This window comes from Syngnathus floridae, chromosome 5 (assembly GCF_059516105.1).
Source record: "Syngnathus floridae isolate MCC-2025c chromosome 5, RoL_Sflo_1.0, whole genome shotgun sequence".
NCBI lineage: Eukaryota > Metazoa > Chordata > Actinopteri > Syngnathiformes > Syngnathidae > Syngnathus > Syngnathus floridae.
Window position 1 is genome coordinate 3,328,804 of NC_142417.1, and position 19,755 is coordinate 3,348,558.

Below are 19,755 nucleotides of genomic sequence, written 5' to 3' on the forward strand. Positions count from 1 at the left end.
ACCTGACGAGTGACGCCCTGTCCCCATTCCAGCACGCTTTGGACCTGCAGCTGGCGGTGGCCAACATCCTTCAGCTGCTGGTGAGCAGCGAGCGGAACCAGCAGGTCCTGTGCGAGGCTGCCCTGCACCAGCGTCTGCTGCAGCGATGCAGTCAGGCGCTGGGCGACGAGGACCACCCACTGCACCCGCCGCTGCAGCGCATGTTTGAGAGGCTGGCCTCGCAGGCACTGCAACCCGCCGCGCTCAGGTACGCACAGGCCCGCCCTACGCCATTACCGCACCCGCAAATTTCCCTTTGCGGTTTTCAAAGAAGGGCACGCAGAGCGACCCCTGAGGGTGCAAACACTGACTGTTTCTCTTTTGATGTGTCGGTCAGGGAGTTCCTGCGTCTGGGCAACCCGCTCAACTGCGGCGCCTGGGATAAGAAGCTGCTCAAGCAGTACCGCGTGCACAAGCCCAGCTCGCTCAGCTACGACTCCGACCCGCGAGGTAAGACGCCGGCGGTCGGCTTCCCACCCCCAACGGCAGATGCTAACTCTAATGGTGGCGCTGACGGCGGCGGCAGCGCGTCTTCGGGAAAACGCCGATGATGACTTTGCCTCCGCGTATGAAAGACTGAAAGTCGGGCTAATTATCTATCATTCGTGGAGACTTGCAAGCTTTACGCCGCAATTTGGCTTCTAGAAAATTTTATTTTTTTTACAATATAAATGTTTTGTCCTTTATAGGGATGGAGAAAAATGCTGACTTAAGTTTCCCGAAAATAATTTCTTTATTCTAAACTTAAATCTAAACTATTATAGATTATACTTAAATCCTGCCCTGTTCTACTTTTGCTTTTTATCGTGAAATGACTGCAACGAATTTTACCGTATTCGTTTTCCTTTCGAAACAACTCAAATCAGCAGTTGACGCCCCCCCTCTCTCTCTTTCCCCCCTCAGGCAACATGACGACGTCGATGGAGGGCTTCGGCACCGATGGCGTGTTTGCCACACCGGGCGAGGACGGCGGCCAGCAGGCTGGCCAGTACCGGATCAGCCGGAGCCTGGTGCGCTCGGCCGAGGCCAGCGCCGTGCCGCTCACCCGCGTCAAGTGTTTGGTCTCCATGACAACGCCGCATGACATTCGCCTGCACGGCTGCGCCGACACGCCCGCCTACGTCGAGTTCGACGCCTCGCTCGAGGGATTCGGGTAGGGTGTGCTAGTTAGCACCGGAAGTGATTGTTACTGTTCGTAGTGGTTGTGCGTGTATACTCTTTGTATTTTTGTGACTCTGTGGGTGAGATGACAGCGCTGGGCCACTTTCTGCACAGCACACACTCACACACCCACCAAGCCCCTTGCCGCTCTCCCACGTGTCAACATGAAGTCTTGATGCTTTCCTCTGCTGTCTTCTTGGCTCACACATGTCCACGCGGATCGAGTTGATGGCCTGCGTGTGTGTACCTGCGCAGGTGTTTGTTCCTGCCCAGCCTGGCTCCTCACAACGCGCCGGGCAACAACAGCAACTCGTCAGGCATCGGAGACGGCGACGTCATCAGCGGCTTGGGCACAGGTGACATCATCAACCGCCCTCCCGGATGACCTCTGGCCCCTTTTTGGAATCTAAAACTACAACAGCAGAAGACGAATGCCATTATCTGTTAGCGTTTCCCATGCTGTTTTAGCATTAAGCTAGCAGACCTGAGGCTCCCCCTGCCACATTTCTGTCACGCACGCGCCAGTCGTCGCGCTGCTCGCGACTGACCGGCTTGTGCTTTTGTGCGCCCTGCCGTCTAGGAGAACGTTTGTTCCCCCCACCGTCGGGCCTGAGCTACTCCAGCTGGTTCTGCGTGGAGCGCTTCAGCGCGCCGCCGCATAGCCACCCGGTGCGCCTGCTGACGGTGGTGCGGCGCGCCACGTCCTCGGAGCAGCACTTTGTGTGCCTGGCCGTGGTGCTGTCGGCCAAAGACCGCTCGCTCACCGTCTCCACCAAGGAGGAGCTGCTGCAGACCTACTGTGAGGCCTTGGCTTGATTTCATTCTTTTGCGCCATCGTGTGTCACTGGCACTGGTGCCTCGGGCACCGAGCCACACTTGGGAATATTTGATTGAGTCCCCTTCTGAAAGTTCTGTCGCATGCTCAATAGTGCTAAAAGAGCAATTAAAAACAATCATTGCATATATTAATATATTAACAGTCGCTTTTCGTATTGATGTAATGACATTTAAAGTGAGATATTTTGGAAGTATTGATTTAATTTGAATTATTGAATTGTTTAACAATTTAAATTCATGTGTTGAATTGGCTCCACGTTTGTTTTATTTTGGCACCAGCCGGCATACTGGGTCAAATGTCAAACATATTCCTGCAAAATGACTTGATAATAATATTAAGTGGCGTAACTGTGTCTGTGTTGTCCTCTGTTTTTTTCTCGCTTCTCCAGCGGATGAGTCCAGCGAGGAGGCGTCTTTCTACGAGATCCTTCCCTGCTGTGCCCGATTCCGCTGTGGCGAGCTGATTGCCGAGGGCCAGTGGCACCACCTGGTGTTGGTCATGAGCAAGGGCATGCTCAAGAACAGCATGGCCTCGCTCTACCTGGATGGACAGCTCGTCAACACTGTCAAGCTCCACTACGTGCACAGCGTGCCCGGGGGCTCGGGCTCGACCAACCCCCCAGTGGCCAGCACGGTGTACGGCTACGTGGGCACGCCCCCCGCCCAGCGCCAGCTGTCAAGCCTGGTGTGGCGTCTGGGGCCGTGCCACTTCCTGGAGGAGGCGCTGCCCGCCGCCAGCGTGGCCGCCATCTTCGAGCTGGGCCCGACCAACGTGGGCAGCCTGCAGGCCGTCGACCTGCTCTGTGAGCGCCGTTCCCGCCCGCCGCCTTGGGATTCGCATAGCTGCTTTTCATAGCCAATCTGCCCCGCCCCTGCGCAGGTAAGGAGTCCAAGGCGGAGGTGGCGCCGCCGACCGCCCCGGTGGCGCTGGTGCCAGAGGAGAAGGTGTCCTTCAGCCTGTTTGCCGTCTCTGTGTCCACGTTGACCGTGGCCAAGATCAGGAAGGTCTACAACAAGCTGGACAGCAAGGCCATCGCCAAACAGGTGACGCGCGGTACTCGCCGACTAAAAGGAGGCCCTGGGAATCTGAGCGGGACTTGGGATTCTTCTTTTGCTTGGTTTCTACTTCCTGTTGGCTTAATTGCCCTTTCACTCTGGATGGAGCAGCTATTAAATTTATTTTGTTTTTGCAGCTGGCCGTGTCCTCCCACGAAAACGCCACGCCAGTCAAACTGATCCACAACGCGGCCGGTCACCTCAACGGACCCGCCCGCACCATCGGCGCCGCTGTCATCGGCTATTTGGGTAGGTTTATTGAGCTAATATTGCTAATGACGCTAGAAATGCTGATGATGCTAGCGAAGCTTACAAGATCTGATAAGACAAGCTAACAAAGGTTTGATGCTAATTGGATTCGATTGGATTAGATTAGGGTTGGACTAGATGGGATTGGATTTTTTTCTGCTAATAATGCTAACGAAGCTGACAAAGAAACAAACAAAGCTAATTTTGCTAAACAAGCTAACAAGCGTTTTGTTCCTGACGGAAACTTTGGTGGCCTTTCTTCGCAGGGGTGCGCGCCTTCTCGCCACAGCCGGTTGCCACCATCCTACAATACGTTGGCGGGGCAGCGGCCATTTTGGGTCTGGTCGCCATGGCGTCGGACGTGGAGGGTCTGTACGCTGCCGTCAAGGCGCTGGTCTGCGTGGTGAAGAGCAACCCGCTGGCCAGCAAGGAGATGGAGCGTATCAAGGGATACCAGGTGGGGCCGTCTCTCGTGACAGTGGTCAGCTCTCGGAAAGCACTTTGCTTCTGACTCTTTTTTTTGGGGGGGGTGCAGCTGCTGGCCATGCTGCTGAAGAAGAAGCGCTTGCTGCTCAACAGCCACATCCTGCACCTCACCTTCTCCCTGGTGGGTACGGTGGACAGCGGGCACGAGACCTCCATCATTCCCAACTCCACCGCCTTCCAGGACCTCCTCTGCGATTTTGAGGTCAGCCCCAAAAGGCCGTACAACTGTTCTGGTCTTGCAAACACATAATAAGAACTGAAGTTCAAGAAAGGTAAAAATAAAAAAAATTCCAATATTTTTTTCCATTTATAACCTTTTGAAAAAAACATATTTTCTAATATATATATATAAAGACAATCTAAGAAGATGAATTTAAATTTTAAAAATGTGGATATTAAAATTTATATTTCTAATCATAAAAAGTAGGCATCTAAAATTGTTGAATTCTTTTTATTTGTAAATCAAAAAGCATCAAAAATTCAAATATTGGATATTTTGTGATTAGGTCATTCTTATGTATTCTGATATATAAATAAATATAAATAAAGTTGACAATGTTTTGAAAACATTTTAATTTAGACAAGATAATAAATACATTTTTAAAAAGGTATTGCTTTTGTGCCCAGTCAAGAATATACAGTAAGAAAATGAAAATAGAAACTATCCAGTATGTTTTGAAAAATAAATGAATGTATGTATCAAATATTAAATCAGTATTGCTCATTCTTTTTCATTTGTATTTATTTATTTTATAAGTAAAAATAAAATTGAGACGTCAAAAACATACATCTTAAGGATAAAAAAAAAGACCATCCGTAAATATGAGCAAAAGAAATTTGGAGTAACTGAATGTATTTGTGTTCAGGTGTGGCTGCACGCCCCTTATGAGCTTCACCTCTCTCTCTTTGAGCATTTCATTGAGCTTCTGACCGAGTCCAGGTGCGTCCCTCTTGCCCCATGACATCTCGTCCGTGTCGTTCCCGTTGGTGATTTGCCTCCTTCTCTGCCCCGCAGCGAGGCGGCAAAGAACGGCAGGCTGCTACGTGAGTTCCAGCTGGTGCCCAGGCTGCTGCTGACGCTGCGCGACACGTCGCTATCGCAACCCACCGTGGCGGCCATCAGCAACGTGCTCAGCCTGCTGCTGCAGGGCTTCCCTAACCCCCTTGACCTGCTCAGGTCAGACCCGCTCGTTTGACTCATCAGCTTTCAGGAAAAAGTCCACATTGGTCAGATTGGTCGCATGTAAAAAAAAAAAAAAAAAAAAAGACCAAAATGATCTGGTTCAAAACTCGCTAATGTAAAATACGTAACCCTAACCTTTTGCAGGTTCGGTCAGTTCCTGTCGTCCACGCTGCCCACGTTCGCCGTGTGCGAGAAGTTTGTGGTGATGGAGATCAACAACGAGGAGAAGACGGACGCGGGCAGCGAGGACGACTTTGGCGGCCTGCTGTCGCCCAACCTCATCCTGTTGCGCAACAGGCTGCTGGACAACCTGCTCAGGCTGCTCTTCACCACCAAGGACAAGACGGCCGTCAACGCCCAGTAAGATAGTGCTCGTAATTAGCCCACGCATTGCCAAAACAGTCAATATGGTTGGCTTTAGATCTGCTGCCATTCACCCCAGTAGCAAATGTGACTCATTCTAATGACTTCGAGCTGTCTGGTGTGTAGGGCCTGCGAGGACCTGGTGCGCACTCTTGGCCTGGACTGGCTGCTGATGTTCATGGAGGAGCACCTCCACTCCAGCACGGTGGCGGCGGCCCTGTGGATCCTCACCGTGCTTCTGTCCAACCCGGCCGTCTTGCACCGCTTCAAGGAGGGCGCTTGCGGCGGCGGCTGGCTGGACCACACCGACTCGGTGCTCACCAACAAGATCGGCACCGTGCTGGGTGAGTGCCAGAAGAATCTGTTGCAGTCCCACAATGACGTTAGTCCAAACGTGCTGATCCTCTCGGTCCCTCGCTTAACAGCATTCGCACCCCGACCCCCCTGACACTCAGTCATATGCGGACTTGCCACTAGGGGCCAGTAGCTCACCCTCCGTTGCGTTTGCAGGCTTCAACGTGGGCCGCAGCGCCGGCGGGCGTTCCACCGTGCGGGAGATCAACCGCGACGCCTGCCACTTCCCGGGCTTCCCGGTGCTGCAGACGCTGCTGCCCAAGCACACCAACGTGCCCGAGCTCTACTTCCTGCTGATGGCGCTCTTCCTGCAGCAGCCCGTCACCGAGCTGCCGGACAGCCTGCAGGTACATGTCAGTACCGCAAAGCTTTTTTACCACACGATCATCACGCCGAACGTCCAGAGTTGAACACAAACTAAGATTTCTCCATATCTGTGGTGGACCCGAGTCAAGTCAAAGCTAGCTTTTTTTTTTTGTCCTATAGCCAATTGAGAATGCAGCTGATTCATCTGGAAAAGTCGTAGCGGTAATTTCAGTATTTGTTTTTGGGTTCTCAGTATTGCAAATGTGATTTATGATGACGTAATTTTTTTAAAGATTTCCCATGTGTTTTTTTTATAAACACAACCAATCAATTCAAGCACTGCTAATAAGAAAGAGTCCAAAAAAATTTCAAAGGCACTCAGTTTTCCCACGCTGTTCAGCTTTGGAAGTTCCGCTGCAATCCGTCGAATTTATCTCATTCATGTTGACGATTGCGCAACGCCGTGCACTTCAGTTGGACCTGGACTCCATGTGGACGTTCATCTTTGGGGTGCCGGCGTCCAGCGCCACGGCGGTGGGCTCCATCCACAGTGTATGCACCGAGGCCGCTTTCCTCCTGCTCGCTATGCTGCGGAGCATGCTCAACCTGGTGAGGCTCAAACGCGCCCCAGCGGCCACCGTGAGGCGCCCAAGATCTCGTTGGACGCTCCTGATTTCATTTTTGTGGCAGCCGTGGCAGTCGGAGGAGGAGGGCTCGTGGCTGCGAGAGTACCCGGTGACGCTGATGCAGTTCTTCCGCTACCTGTACCACAACGTCCCCGACCTGGCCCCCATGTGGCACGGTCCCGACTTCCTGTGCGCTCTGGCCGCCACAGTCTTCCCCTTCAACATGAGGCCGTACTCTGAGATGGTAACGTTGACTTTGCCCGCTGGAGGGCGATTTTACGGCCACCTGAAAAAGAAAAAAAAAAGATTTGTTGGATTCACATAATTGGGACATGCGCATGATTCAAACATTTAATTATTTTTGAGGAAATTCACCACATTGGAATCGCGTGCGTGTGCGAGTAAACGTCGACGCGGCAAATCCGCAAGCTGGTAATGAAGACGTCCGCCGGCGCGTTGCAGGTGAGCGACCTGGACGACGAGGCGGGCTCACCCATCGAGGAGCTGAAGGCATTCGGCTCGGACTCGGGCATGAACCGCAGCCAGTCCGAGTACTGCAACGTGGGCTCCAAGACCTCGCTCACCAACCACCCGGCCAAGAAGTATGTCTTGGACTTCATGAGGGCGCTCATCATGGACAACATGTGTGTCACGCCCGCCGCCAAGCAGACGCCCGTCATCGACCTGCTGCTGGAGGTGGGTGGGACGCGGCTGACTCTTTTTACCCGTCCCCAAATTCCCATGTGGACACATTTGACCTTCTTCCATATTTCTTGACCTTTGCATTTGGAACACCTCCACAAGCGTCAGACCTTCGACCTTCCTCAACGCATTTCACACTCACTTGGCTCTCCCTTATTATTTTGTGATCCAAAGGCATCCCCGGAGCGTTCCACCAGAACTCAGCAGAAGGAGTTCCAGTCCAACATCCTGGACGGCGTGATGGAGCACCTGCTGGCTGCTGACGTTCTGCTGGGTGAGATCCAAAGACATAAGCGTTCCTGCCCGCTGAGCCCGACTTGCGGCTGGGCCCCAGGGCATCTACCTTTCTCTGGCCCAATTGTGACCTTTCGCAGGCGAGGATTCGTCCCTGCCGCTTAGCGGCGGCGGCAGCTACCAGATCCTGGTGTACAACGTCTTCTACTTCTGCCAGCGCGTGGTGGACAAGCTGTGGCAGGGCATGTTCAACAAGGACTCCAAGTTGGTGGTGGACTTCATCGTGCAGCTCATCGGACAGGTGACCCATTAAACGGCACTTGACACATATGCAGTGCTGAGAAAAAAAAAGTTCTGCTTTCTTTTTTTAAACAAAGACAACACAAACTGCACCTTGTTTTATTCCCATTCAAATCCCGTGCACAAAAGCCAATTATATTACAAGCAAAACTATATTTGGTCGATCATGGAAAGGTTTTGGCTGAAATTCCATTTTTGCCCCCTCCCTTCAGTCCAAGAGGCGGTCTCAGGGTCTCTCCCTGGACGTGCTGTACCACTGCCTTAACCGCACGGTGCTCTACCAGCTGTGCCGTCCGCACAAGACTGTGGCGCAGCAGGTGGCGCTGTTGGACGCGCTACGCGTTCTCACCGTTAATCGCAACTTGGTGCTGGGCCCCGGCAACCACGACCAGGACTTTGTGGCCTGCCTGTCGCACTGCTTCATCTGCTTGCACGCCGGCAGGTAAGGCTGATGTGGGATGAATGAATTGTGAGTGGCAACAAGCCACCTGCAATTTTTTCTTGGTCATGGCACGTGACCAACTGCCGTGCAACAGCTGATTTAGCGCCTATGACATGTAGGCATGACTCCCACATTTTAATTCTGACTAGCAACAAGCTTGCTAATGCGTATGACTAGTAAATCACAATCTGTTATTTGACATCGGGCCATGTACGTAACTAATTGTGTGTGTGCGCATCGTGCAGCAGCGTGGAGGGCTTTGGCCTGGAGGCGGAAGCCCGTATGACCACGTGGCACGTTATGATTTCACCAGAAAACGACAGCGACTCAACACACAACCACGACGTCAGCGAAGGTAAGTCTCCGGACTTTGGAACACGCGCTCGGCCTTGCAGGGGGATCTGACGGGGATGATCGGGCATGTGCAGGGCGCCAGCTTTTATTGAAGGCGGTGAACCGCGTGTGGACGGAGTTGATGCACAGCAAGCGTCAGATGCTCGAGGACATCTTCAAGGTGTCCCTGCCCTGCAACGACCGCGGCCACGTTGACATCGCCACGGCGCGACCCGCCCTGGAGGAGCCCGCGCTCAAGAGCTGGCAAAACCACCTGGGTGAGGAACGACTTCTCGTAGCGCACCACCCAATTTAGGAAATAAAGGGGGAAAATGTCAAATTAGTTGAATGATGTGTTCAGTGTCATGTCTGAAAGGCTGCAACTTCAAAGTCGTAATGAAATAAAAAAACTATATAAATGTGGTGGGCCTTCACTGCCCGCCCTTCACAAGTCATGACGTGTGCCTGTGCTTAATTTCAGTCCACGAGAAGAAGTGCATCAGCCGCGGTGAGGCGGCGGCACCGGCGGTGGCGACCCAGTCCAAACTGTCACGGGTCAGCAGCGGTTTCGGCCTGTCCAAGCTGACGGGCGTGCGCCGCCACAAGAAGGAGAACAGCCTGAGCAAGAGCAGCCTCTCAGCACAGGCCAGCGCAAGTCCAAATCCGAATCCACGCGCCAGAGTCGGAAATGTCGCTCAATGTTGTTTTGTTTTGACGCCGCAGGAAGCTTTCCAGTGGATGTTCACGCACATCGCCGTGGTGAGAGACCTGGTGGCCATGCAGTACAAAGAACACCAAGAGGTAGTACCTTCTCCTGCTTCAGCAAACTTCATTAACGCAACAAGTGCATAGTAAATCACCAAATTCGTTGAAATAGGTCACATATTGCGAGGCGGAATTCCTCGACCACCAACTTTTCCCGCCCAACGACAAATAGAAAATAAACACAAGGCAGACACCACTCTGTCACTTGTTGCTAGGCAGAATTTGTCCAGCGCTCAAAAACAAAGATAGATGATGAATGAATTAGTCTAAGTCTTTTCCAAGAAAAAAAAAAAAAAGAGCATGTTGCTAGGCAGAATATGTGGTCCGCTAACGTGCTGTGGTTGTTTGCCACCTTGTCATCTCCCAGCGGCAGCAGAACGCGCTTAAGTACGTGACGGAGGAGTGGGCGTCCATCGAGTACGAGCTTCTCCGCGAGCGAGGGCTGTGGGGGCCACCCATCGGCTCCCACCTGGACAAGTTCGTGTTGGAGATGACGGAGGGCCCGTGCCGCATGCGCAAGAAGATGGTGCGCAACGACATGTTCTACATCCACTACCCTTACATCCCTGACACGGAAAACAACGCCAATTCGGCACAGGTGCGCCTTTCCTTTCTCGCTGGCCAGGTAACTTGTCGCTAGGCAGACTTGGTCAAGCATCACCATTTGAGTTTTTTCTCCCGTCTTCCCCAACAGAAGCCGGTGCGCTACCGTCGTGCCATCAGCGCAGACAGCAAAGAGTACTACATGCGCCTTCTGTCGGGCAACCCCGGGATGTACCAACACTCGGTGGAGCACAGCAGCGTGGGCGAGACCACGCAGCACGAACCCGAACACGGCGAGGACACCATCGCAAGGGTCAAAGGTCAGGCGCACCGCAAAGGAGCAATCGCGGTTTTCTTCTCTGAAGTATTTTCCCCTCCAAAATATGACTTTGGACGGCTTTTATTTTCTCAGGTCTGGTGAAAGCGCCGCTGAAGCGCTCTCGGTCAACGGCGGACGGCGGCGACGAGGACGCTCAGGATCAGATCCAGGATCAGCTGATAGAGTCCGGGGGACCCGAGGAGGAGCAGCAGCAGCGTACTGACAACACCGCTCTGCTGCGACTGCTGGAGGAGGGGGAGAAGGTCGGCATGACGACGACAACAAAAGACATTTGGGACATTATGTAAAAAATGACCATATTCTCGTCATATTAGACATTTTTCTCGAAAAAAATGCATATTTATTCTTGATGCAGTCTGCCTTTTTGGAGGGGGGGAAAAAAATTAATGCTTTGTGTTTTCAGATCCAGCACATGTACCGCTGCGCCCGCGTTCAGGGTCTGGACACCAGCGAGGGTTTGCTGCTCTTTGGAAAAGAGCACTTCTACGTCATTGATGGCTACACGATGACCGTGTCCAGAGAGATCAGGGACATCGACACGCTGCCGCCCAAGTACTTCTGCACTTTCCTACTCGCTTTTTCATTCACGCCATTTCCATTCAGTATTTGATCTTCCAAAGTTGTCCATTCGTCTTTCCCAAATGACTACCAGCACAAAAGTTCTAAAGACGTCCCGTTGTTGTGTGGCAGCTTGCACGAGGCCATCATCCCCAGAGGTGCACGGCAGGGTCAAAGTCAGCTGAAGCGAACGTGCAGCATCTTCGCCTACGAGGACATCAAGGAGGTGCACAAGCGACGTTACCTGCTGCAGGTAGGGCTGCTTCTTTAGCTTTACAGGGGCGCGCCATCTCTCGTGGAGGTGTTGAAGGGGGTGCGTGGCTTTGGTGTTGTGTGGCAGCCGATGGCAGTGGAGGTGTTCTCCGCCGATGGGAGGAACTACCTACTGGCTTTCCAGAAGGGGGTGCGCAACAAAGTCTATCAAAGGTACTAACTCAACGCACCCCTTCAACCGTACCACCACCACTGTCTTAATGATACAACCGATTCTTTCTGTAGGTTCCTGGCAGTGGTACCGTCGCTGGCTGACAGCTCCGAGTCGGTATCGGGACAAAGACCAAACACAAGCGTAGAACAAGGGTGTGTTTTATTTCCACGTATAGGATGAAAGGGCAGAAATTGGAGAGAGTAGGTTTGAAAGGAATGCAGCAAGTTCCACTGTAGCTAAAGGGTGGCTAAAACCATTGCGGTGGCTAATCATGAATGGTAGCTAATGCTAATAGAAAAGGTGCGACTGTTGCTAATGCTAACAAGAGGCTGACTGTTGAGTTTGTCTGTCGTGTTGCCTTCAGGTCCGGTCTCCTCAGCACTTTAGTGGGTGAGAAGTCTGTGACTCAGCGTTGGGAGGTAAGAAGCAGCCTACTCATGTCTCAAGTTGGACCCCCATCCTTGGTCCTGTCCTCGACTGACTCGCGTATTTCTTCCCAGCGAGGGGAGATCAGTAACTTTCAATACCTGATGCACCTCAACACTCTGGCGGGACGCTCCTACAACGACCTGATGCAATACCCCGTCTTCCCATGGATCCTGGCCGACTTTGACTCCGAGGTGAGTGGCGCAAAGGGGCAGGCCCCACATCCCAAAGCCTGTTGTGCTAATTCCACCTTTGTGTTTATTTTGTGGCCAAGGAGTTGGATCTGAACAACCCCAAGACCTTCCGCAATCTCGCCAAGCCCATGGGGGCGCAGACGGACGACAGATTGACGCAGTACAAGAAGCGATACAAAGACTGGGAGGACCCCAATGGTAACGAGCGCCCGTTTCACCGAGCGATCAACACGGAGTGAAGAATTGATAAGTACAATGGTTTTACCACGCAGGCGAAACACCCGCCTACCACTACGGTACACACTACTCGTCGGCCATGATCGTGGCCTCCTACCTGGTGCGCATGGAGCCTTTCACGCAGATTTTCCTTCGACTTCAGGTGAGGAAATCCTTCAAGGAATTAACCCTTAAGCTATCAGTGCTTAGCTAACGTAATGGGCCCCTCCACCAGGGTGGCCATTTTGACCTGGCCGACCGGATGTTCCACAGCGTGCGCGAGGCCTGGCTGTCGGCCGCCAAGCACAACATGGCCGACGTTAAGGAGCTCATCCCTGAGTTTTTTTACCTGCCAGAGTTCCTGCTCAACTCCAACAACTTTGATCTGGGTCAGTAGCGACGAACACAGCACCAAGCAACATCGCTAATGCTAACGGCTAGCTCTTTGAATCGAACAGGTGCCAAGCAGAACGGCACCAAGCTGGGCGACGTCATCCTGCCTCCCTGGGCCAAGGGCGACCCCCGGGAGTTCATTCGGGTTCACAGAGAGGTACGCCGTTAGCGATCACTTTCTATTCACTACGGTTTCCTCTCCCTCGCACACCTCTCGATCAAAACTATTTGCGTTGCATCTGTGATCGCACGTTCTTTCTCGCGTCTTTATCCCAGGCGCTGGAGTGTGAGTTTGTGTCAGCGCACCTCCACGAGTGGATTGACCTGATCTTCGGCTACAAGCAGCAAGGTCCTCCTGCCGTGGAGGCCGTCAACGTTTTCCACCATCTCTTCTACGAGGGCCAGGTGGACATTTATAACATCAACGACCCTCTCAAAGAGACCGCCACCATCGGATTCATCAACAACTTTGGGCAGATCCCCAAGCAGGTGCTAATGCTAACACTACAGTTTCTGACACTGTCGCTAATACCATCACTACAATACTGCTAATAGGAATATCTAAAAAGTATGGCTGTAGCTAATTAGCTTATGCTAATACCCGTTGACACGAACCCAGCAAAATGTCATTGCAACTAATGCAACAATATAAAAATGCTATTTTAGCGAGTAATATTCCATGTACTGTGGCTAATGCTAACGTTACAAAACTGCCGCTGTGGCTAATGTTATTGTCACAAACGTGTGTGTGTGTGTGTGTGTGTGTGTGCGTGCCTGCTACAGCTGTTTAAGAAGCCCCACCCGCCTAAACGGGTGCGCAGCAAAGCTAACGGCGACCCCGCCAACGTTCCTCCGAGCTCCACCGGGGAGAAGATCTTCTTTTACCACCTGGACAACCTCAGACCCTCACTGGCCCCCGTCAAAGGTACTCAACACAGACTCAACGCATACAATATAATAACACAAATAGTGAAAATTGTTTTTGTTCCAGAGCTGAAGGAGCCAGTTGGTCAGATAGTGTGCACCGACAAAGGCATCCTCGCCGTGGAGCAGAACAAAGTGCTGACTCCGCCTACGTGGAACAAGACTTTTGCGTGGGGCTACGCTGACCTCAGCTGCCGCTTGGCCAACTACGAGTCAGATAAGGTCAATGGCGCTCCCTCAAAGGACCAGACTTAGGGGGGTTGGCGTCAGCTTAAATGTCCCAGGCGAGGCACTTTGTTCTTATAGTTGAAACTATTTTGAACATTTGCGGCCTGTGTGTATGGTTTTTGTTTTTTAGGCTTTAGTGGTGTATGAGTGTTTGTCCGAGTGGGGTCAGATCTTGTGCGCCATCTGCCCCAACCCCAAGCTGGTGATCACGGGCGGAACCAGCACAGCCATCTGCGTTTGGGAGACTGGCACATCCAAAGAGCGAGCCAAGACGCTCACGCTCAAGCAGGTAAAACTTGTAAAAATTCTCGTGCTGTGAGGCCACCATATTACCCTCCGCCCCTCCGTTTGCAGGCATTGCTGGGTCACACGGACGCCGTCACGTGTCTGACAGCCTCGTCCGCTTACCACATTGTGGTGAGCGGCTCTCGGGACAGAACCTGCATCGTATGGGATCTCAACAAGCTTTCCTTTGTCACGCAACTACGAGGACACCGCGCCCCCGTCTCCGCGCTCTGCATCAACGAACTCACGGTACGAAGAAATACAAGTTTGCTGAATTTTGTCAAGGGGCTGAAATCAAACAGTAAAAACGTGTAAATGCTAACATCGCAAAACCGCTACTGTGGCAAATGCTAACATCCCAAAACTCCCACTATAGCGACTGCAGATGGCACTTTCACTGCTCAGATCGTCACAAGTTGCTAACTTGCTAACGCTAGCTTGCGTGTGCATGCGCAGGGTGACATTGTGTCATGCGCGGGCACGTACATCCACGTGTGGAGCATCAACGGCAGCCCCATCGCCAGCGCCAACACCTTCACGGGACGCAGCCAGAGCATCACGTGCTGCTGCGTATCAGAGATGAACGAGTGGGACACACACAACGTCATCGTAACAGGACACTCGGACGGCGTCGTCAGGGTAAAAGAAAACAAAAACATAACAAATAAAAAAAATACCAGCTAGAACCAAATACCAGTGTGGAATTCCTCTTGCCTTACTGATCATACTAAACTTGAATGCTCTGTTGTCGTCGTAGTTCTGGAGGATGGAGTTCCTCCAGGTCCCAGAGACCCCCGCCCCCATACCCGTCGAGCCCGATGTTACCGACTGCTGCGGGGACGACAAACTCGGTCAGTCAAATACAATAAAAAATAAAAAACCCGTGTTTAAATTGTCAGGGAGTGTCACGCATTTTTTCCGACGGTCCTCCAGAAGGCGGCGACGAGGACAGCAGCGACTCAGACGGAGAAGAGGCAAGAGGAGCAGGAAGTGGTCTTAGTCAGGAAAACAAAGCAGCATGCAACCCGTCTAGTCAGCCGGGGAGTCAACCGGGCAGCACCGTACACAGACCCAGAGGTAACAGCCTGCACACCTTCTCTACAAAGTCACTTTAAAAAAAAAAAAAAAAAACAGGATTAGCTATCTTGATTTACGTTGCAGCGGTCTTTCCAAAACAAAAATCCAAATAACATTCACACCCCTGCACACTATAGTTTAGGAATCCCTGAAAATAAAGCACGAACTCAACAGCAATCTTTTTTTTTTTTTTCTGCAGGGCCATCCGCCAGAGGCGGCGCGGCATGGTCGATGGACAGCGGCTCGGACGACTCTCGCCGTTGGTCTGACAGCTTGAGCATCGATGAAAAGGACGGCTTTGTGTTTGTCAACTACTCGGAGGGCCAACACAAGGGTGCGCATCCTCACCATGTGCACCCCCATGGTCTCAACAGTGCCAACACTCAGCCGGCGCACCCGCCCTCCGCCGAGGCGCGCGCCTTCAACCAGCTCAGGGCAGGTCGGTATCACGAATTACCAGGCCCCTTTTCCCATCCCAACCCACAAAAAAATAAGGATGGCGGCGTAGTTTATCATCCAAGCATTGCACTTCCCGATGTCCGAAAGCTTTTCTGTTACTATGTAGATTTAGACTCATAGAAAAACGTTTCCCAAACGTTTGTTAGCATTTCCTGCTAACCGAATGCTTAAATCATTTTTGCACTCTTCAAAGAAGAAAATTCCAACTACCTAAATGTTAATTTTTTATTTTAAATCAATGCATCCTCTTCAGTCACAGATGCACTGCCTAAATCGATATGCAAATGGCAAAAAAGTAAAACCAGTAGGGGGGGGGCGGTGCGCCCGCTAACCGCTAGCTTGCTACCATGTGTCGACAGGCTACAGGTGGGAGCGACAGCTGGTTTTCCGCAGCAAACTCACCATGCACACGGCGTTCGACCGCAAGGACAACGCGCACCCCGCCGAGATCAGCGCGCTCGCCATATCCAAGTGAGACGCCGTTCAGGAGCTCGTGTTGTTTTCATTACCGTCACGGATTGGAATGGAATCAATGTTGAAATGCGCTCACCTTCTTTGCTCACCTGCCAGGGACCACAGTAAGATCCTGGTGGGCGACGGGCGCGGTCGGGTCTTCAGCTGGTCAGTGAGCGACCAGCCGGGGCGCTCAGCCGCCGACCACTGGGTGAAGGACGAGGTGGTGGACAGCTGCTCGGGGTGCGCCGTACGATTCTCCCTCACCGAGAGGCGTCACCACTGCCGCAATTGCGGACAGCTCTTTTGTCAAAAGTAAGTTCAACATGAGACTTTTTTTTTTTACATTTTTTTATTCCAGAACGTTGCGCACCCCCGTCGAAGACTCAAAGGTGATTTTCTAAAACATTCGAGAGCGGCCAAACCGAGGCAAGCCTTTGTGTGTGTTGCAGGTGCAGCCGCTTCCAGTCGGAGATCAAGCGGCTGAAGATCTCGTCGCCGGTGCGCGTGTGCCATAATTGCTACTGCAACCTGCAGCACGAGCGCGCCGCCAACGACGAGCACAAGAACTGAGCGCCGTCTTTGTCGTCGTCATACTTAAGGTGTTAATAGTGTACATATACATGTAATCGCGGCCTTTTGAACACCCGCAACAAATGTAAGATAGCGGCTAGCAGGTGGACGTCAAAGAAATGTGAATGTCACTCATCAAGAATAATGTCACTCGTTCTGCAAAATTTGGCCACTGTTTTTTTTTTTGTTTTTTTTAGTTGCTGCTTTCTGAAGAGACTGGATGAACATGTTGGAATATCACATCTTATATCTTGAAATAACTTTCATATGAATAATGTCTGGTCAATCTTGAGTTGGTGTACAGGATTTTCTACCAAAAGGGATTTACTTCTCTGTGTGTATGTTGTTGTTTTTAATAGGAAGATATCATTTGTCGCCCGCAAGCGTGATCATCATGTCATGACGTATTATGGCAAAAACAAACATGGTCCAGATGCTGCTTTGGTTGCAAACAGCAGGAATGTAAACAACATTTAAACACATCGTTAATTGGGTGTTTGTTTGGTTTTTTTCCCCCCATGTTTTGAACCTGGTTGCAGCCAACTGCGAGTGGCAATAATAATACATCAGAAATGTACATGGAAAAAAAGCTTGAAATTAGTGAAAAGTAAAATGCAATTTTGGAGGATTTTTTAAAAAAAAATGAAAGCAAGATTTTGACTTTGGCAAAAGAAACTCGGATTGTTCCTAATTTTTATTCTTACAACTTTTCTGAAGAAGAAAAAAAAGACTTTAATCAATCTTTTTGCTTGGGAGATAAAATGGCCTCTCTTAATATTCAGATGTTTTTGGTAACTTTTTAGAAAAATGAGCTTCTACTTTTGTTGAAAATGTGACTTTAATCCCATCATGCCATTCAGATTTTTTATTTTGAATCTTACGTTACCATTTTTAGGGAAAATATCAATTAAATAATATCTCAACTATTTTCCCAAAAATTCTGACTGTAAACAAACGCCTATTCAAATGTTCTCTTGGAAAAAAAATCACACCCAATTTTTTAAATATTTTTTTTCTGGATTTTTAAAAAACTTGAACGTTATTTTAATTCCTTAACAAATACAACCCCCAGTCATTTCTAATGTACTAAAAAAAAAATTTAAATTTAAAAAGATAAATTCCAGACAGTTACCATTTTGTGACTTTAATCTCATTATAACCATTTTCCTCCCTAAAAAGAAATCCTGAATTCAATCAGAATATTTTGCCTTTTTGCGTTTGTTATGTAACTTTAGAGTGTTGTCTAAAAACAGTGGAGTCTTCGTATTCCAAATTATTTCTTGAAAGAGAAAGACTATTTGTGTACTTCTGTTGTCATTTTGTTGCAATGTTAACTTGTTGTTGACTCAAAATTGCAACATATTTCCAAATAAGAAAATCTTTATTTCCCCATCAAATATATATTTTTTTTCATTTCTGACGTTCATTTCCCTCCCCACACCTTTGACCACTAGAGGTCGCCAAATCCCAGGGCAAGCTTGAGCCTCTTTAAATCTTTTTTTTTTTTTTTTTTAAATCCGATTCTTTTGCTTTTCATTGGCGGCCACGAAAAGACGAAATGGTTGTAGCCAGGTTCACTAACACTCATGGTCGTGATGGCCATTGTTGATCAAGTCATATCGTTGGGTGTCCTTGTCAATCCGCAATGTGCAAAAGAGGAATTTGGGGAGTTGGACTTTTTAGTTTTTATATTGTTTGCGCGGTTCCTAGAGACATTTCACGTGTACAAAGTATTTATGCACAACAGCTGCTTTTACATGTTTTTTTAAATATATATATATATACAAAAAAGAAGATTGTTGCATGAGCAAAGCGGATTGACTTGATATGTCAATACCACAAGACTTGTCGTCAGTACCACAACAAGACTTGCCGTCTTTTTGTGTGTTTGTGTCGCGTTTTGCAAGGAAAAGACACTTTCATGGGCTGGGCCCGACACGTGACACTCACAAGTACACGACCGCTCGTCCGCTTGGGAAAAAAAACAAAAAAAAAACGTCGCTTGTGGTGGGGTCTGCCAAATGAACACTGCAAGTATCTGCTGTGCAATCTGTGCTACATGAATGTTTGTTTCTTCTTGCTTCTGCTTCTTCTTGTGTGTTTGTTAACACCACAAACGTGTAAAAACGAGAAAAGAACAAATAATTACACTCCTGTCATCGTCATGGAAACAAGATGTTACAATAATGCAATAGAGCTGATACTTATTCTTTAGCCTTTCAATAAATAATTGGTGTTTACCACTACTTGCTTCGCTCATTTACATTATCCAAACAAAAGTGAGTTTAAAAAAAAGTTTTTAACCACCCTTTAAAATTTTTTTTCGAAGAAATAAGTAACATTTTGAAGAAAAAATAATTATTTTTTCAAGTCATCCATCCATATTTAAAAAATATATATTTTCCAAAAAGTCACATTATCAGGTCACTTATTTTCAAATGGGAAAAGGTTTCAAGTAAAACTTATTTTTCAGGGAAAAAAAAGAAATTTCCTAAGGTTTGTTGCGTGTTGTGCGCAATGTCCGTTGTTGAGCCAGAAAAAAACAAAGATGTGGAGTATGGAGTTGGTTCTTTATTGGCAAGATCTTGGGTTGTTTAATGGCGGTCAGTACACAGGGCAAGATGAAACAGTTTCCTTCTACAGGTCAGCTTGTTATATACTGTCCAGAAAAGATGGGACAGTGTCTCCTGATCATTTGGTATCTGTGAGTGAGTGGGCGTCACCCCCTTGTGTCACCCCTATTTTAAAAAAAAGATCTAATTTCTTGGCATTTTTTAGGTCAAGATTCTCAAAAAGTCCGATTATTAATTCAATTCCGAAAAATTGTCTACATTGATTTTTCTCATTTTATTAGAGTTAAGCTTTATTTTGCCATTGTCATCAAGTATAAGCACTATATTCTTCATCAAAAATATTCAGCAACCAAACCATCATTTTGATGGGGAAAGTCCTATTTTTCAATTAATTAAATGATCATTAAGTCAAATATTTCCGTTCATGAAGGCTTTTGCTTTGGTTGCCTAGTGGCGTCAGAAAGCGTCTCGCACATGCGCACACATCATCTGCAGTCAGAATTAACTGCAGCAAACGCTTGGAGCACCATACCGGAAGTACAAATCGTTTCACCCAACCAAAATAAATCGTCCCTTGAAGCTTTGTCATCCTATCTTGAATTATTTTGAAAGGTTTCGTGGAAAAGACGTGGTTTCCCCACAGTGACTTT

General features: G+C 49.4%; 1 protein-coding gene across 7 annotated transcripts in view; it reads left to right on the forward strand.

Moving 5' to 3' along the window:
- wdfy3 (WD repeat and FYVE domain containing 3) overlaps nucleotides 1-18,778 on the forward strand; it is a 28,625-nt gene extending 9,847 nt beyond the window's left edge. For 3 of the 7 annotated variants that reach the window (XM_088376253.1, XM_088376254.1, XM_088376255.1), the window contains 50 exons: nucleotides 33-247; nucleotides 377-489; nucleotides 943-1,192; nucleotides 1,456-1,556; nucleotides 1,781-1,999; nucleotides 2,427-2,840; nucleotides 2,918-3,081; nucleotides 3,231-3,342; nucleotides 3,609-3,799; nucleotides 3,878-4,030; nucleotides 4,695-4,768; nucleotides 4,844-5,005; nucleotides 5,156-5,371; nucleotides 5,501-5,718; nucleotides 5,885-6,081; nucleotides 6,509-6,643; nucleotides 6,725-6,904; nucleotides 7,123-7,356; nucleotides 7,537-7,636; nucleotides 7,737-7,897; nucleotides 8,109-8,338; nucleotides 8,584-8,693; nucleotides 8,767-8,949; nucleotides 9,153-9,326; nucleotides 9,399-9,472; nucleotides 9,804-10,034; nucleotides 10,131-10,299; nucleotides 10,392-10,561; nucleotides 10,723-10,871; nucleotides 11,010-11,130; nucleotides 11,218-11,303; nucleotides 11,376-11,456; nucleotides 11,669-11,723; nucleotides 11,805-11,924; nucleotides 12,005-12,122; nucleotides 12,197-12,303; nucleotides 12,376-12,529; nucleotides 12,599-12,690; nucleotides 12,810-13,022; nucleotides 13,317-13,458; nucleotides 13,525-13,679; nucleotides 13,816-13,974; nucleotides 14,040-14,219; nucleotides 14,427-14,609; nucleotides 14,728-14,821; nucleotides 14,904-15,047; nucleotides 15,247-15,486; nucleotides 15,866-15,977; nucleotides 16,077-16,274; nucleotides 16,412-18,778. In XM_088376253.1, the coding sequence (XP_088232379.1) occupies nucleotides 33-247; nucleotides 377-489; nucleotides 943-1,192; nucleotides 1,456-1,556; nucleotides 1,781-1,999; nucleotides 2,427-2,840; nucleotides 2,918-3,081; nucleotides 3,231-3,342; nucleotides 3,609-3,799; nucleotides 3,878-4,030; nucleotides 4,695-4,768; nucleotides 4,844-5,005; nucleotides 5,156-5,371; nucleotides 5,501-5,718; nucleotides 5,885-6,081; nucleotides 6,509-6,643; nucleotides 6,725-6,904; nucleotides 7,123-7,356; nucleotides 7,537-7,636; nucleotides 7,737-7,897; nucleotides 8,109-8,338; nucleotides 8,584-8,693; nucleotides 8,767-8,949; nucleotides 9,153-9,326; nucleotides 9,399-9,472; nucleotides 9,804-10,034; nucleotides 10,131-10,299; nucleotides 10,392-10,561; nucleotides 10,723-10,871; nucleotides 11,010-11,130; nucleotides 11,218-11,303; nucleotides 11,376-11,456; nucleotides 11,669-11,723; nucleotides 11,805-11,924; nucleotides 12,005-12,122; nucleotides 12,197-12,303; nucleotides 12,376-12,529; nucleotides 12,599-12,690; nucleotides 12,810-13,022; nucleotides 13,317-13,458; nucleotides 13,525-13,679; nucleotides 13,816-13,974; nucleotides 14,040-14,219; nucleotides 14,427-14,609; nucleotides 14,728-14,821; nucleotides 14,904-15,047; nucleotides 15,247-15,486; nucleotides 15,866-15,977; nucleotides 16,077-16,274; nucleotides 16,412-16,532 (7,974 nt within the window). In that variant the 3' untranslated portion in view covers nucleotides 16,533-18,778. Of the gene's footprint in view, nucleotides 1-32; nucleotides 248-376; nucleotides 490-942; nucleotides 1,193-1,455; nucleotides 1,557-1,780; nucleotides 2,000-2,426; nucleotides 2,841-2,917; nucleotides 3,082-3,230; nucleotides 3,343-3,608; nucleotides 3,800-3,877; nucleotides 4,031-4,694; nucleotides 4,769-4,843; nucleotides 5,006-5,155; nucleotides 5,372-5,500; nucleotides 5,719-5,884; nucleotides 6,082-6,508; nucleotides 6,644-6,724; nucleotides 6,905-7,122; nucleotides 7,357-7,536; nucleotides 7,637-7,736; nucleotides 7,898-8,108; nucleotides 8,339-8,583; nucleotides 8,694-8,766; nucleotides 8,950-9,152; nucleotides 9,327-9,394; nucleotides 9,473-9,803; nucleotides 10,035-10,130; nucleotides 10,300-10,391; nucleotides 10,562-10,722; nucleotides 10,872-11,009; nucleotides 11,131-11,217; nucleotides 11,304-11,375; nucleotides 11,457-11,668; nucleotides 11,724-11,804; nucleotides 11,925-12,004; nucleotides 12,123-12,196; nucleotides 12,304-12,375; nucleotides 12,530-12,598; nucleotides 12,691-12,809; nucleotides 13,023-13,316; nucleotides 13,459-13,524; nucleotides 13,680-13,815; nucleotides 13,975-14,039; nucleotides 14,220-14,426; nucleotides 14,610-14,727; nucleotides 14,822-14,903; nucleotides 15,048-15,246; nucleotides 15,487-15,865; nucleotides 15,978-16,076; nucleotides 16,275-16,411 lie in introns of all 7 variants that reach the window. The other 4 variants (XM_088376249.1, XM_088376250.1, XM_088376252.1 and 1 more) reach the window with 4 other exon arrangements.
- The last annotated feature ends 977 nt before the right edge of the window (nucleotides 18,779-19,755 follow it).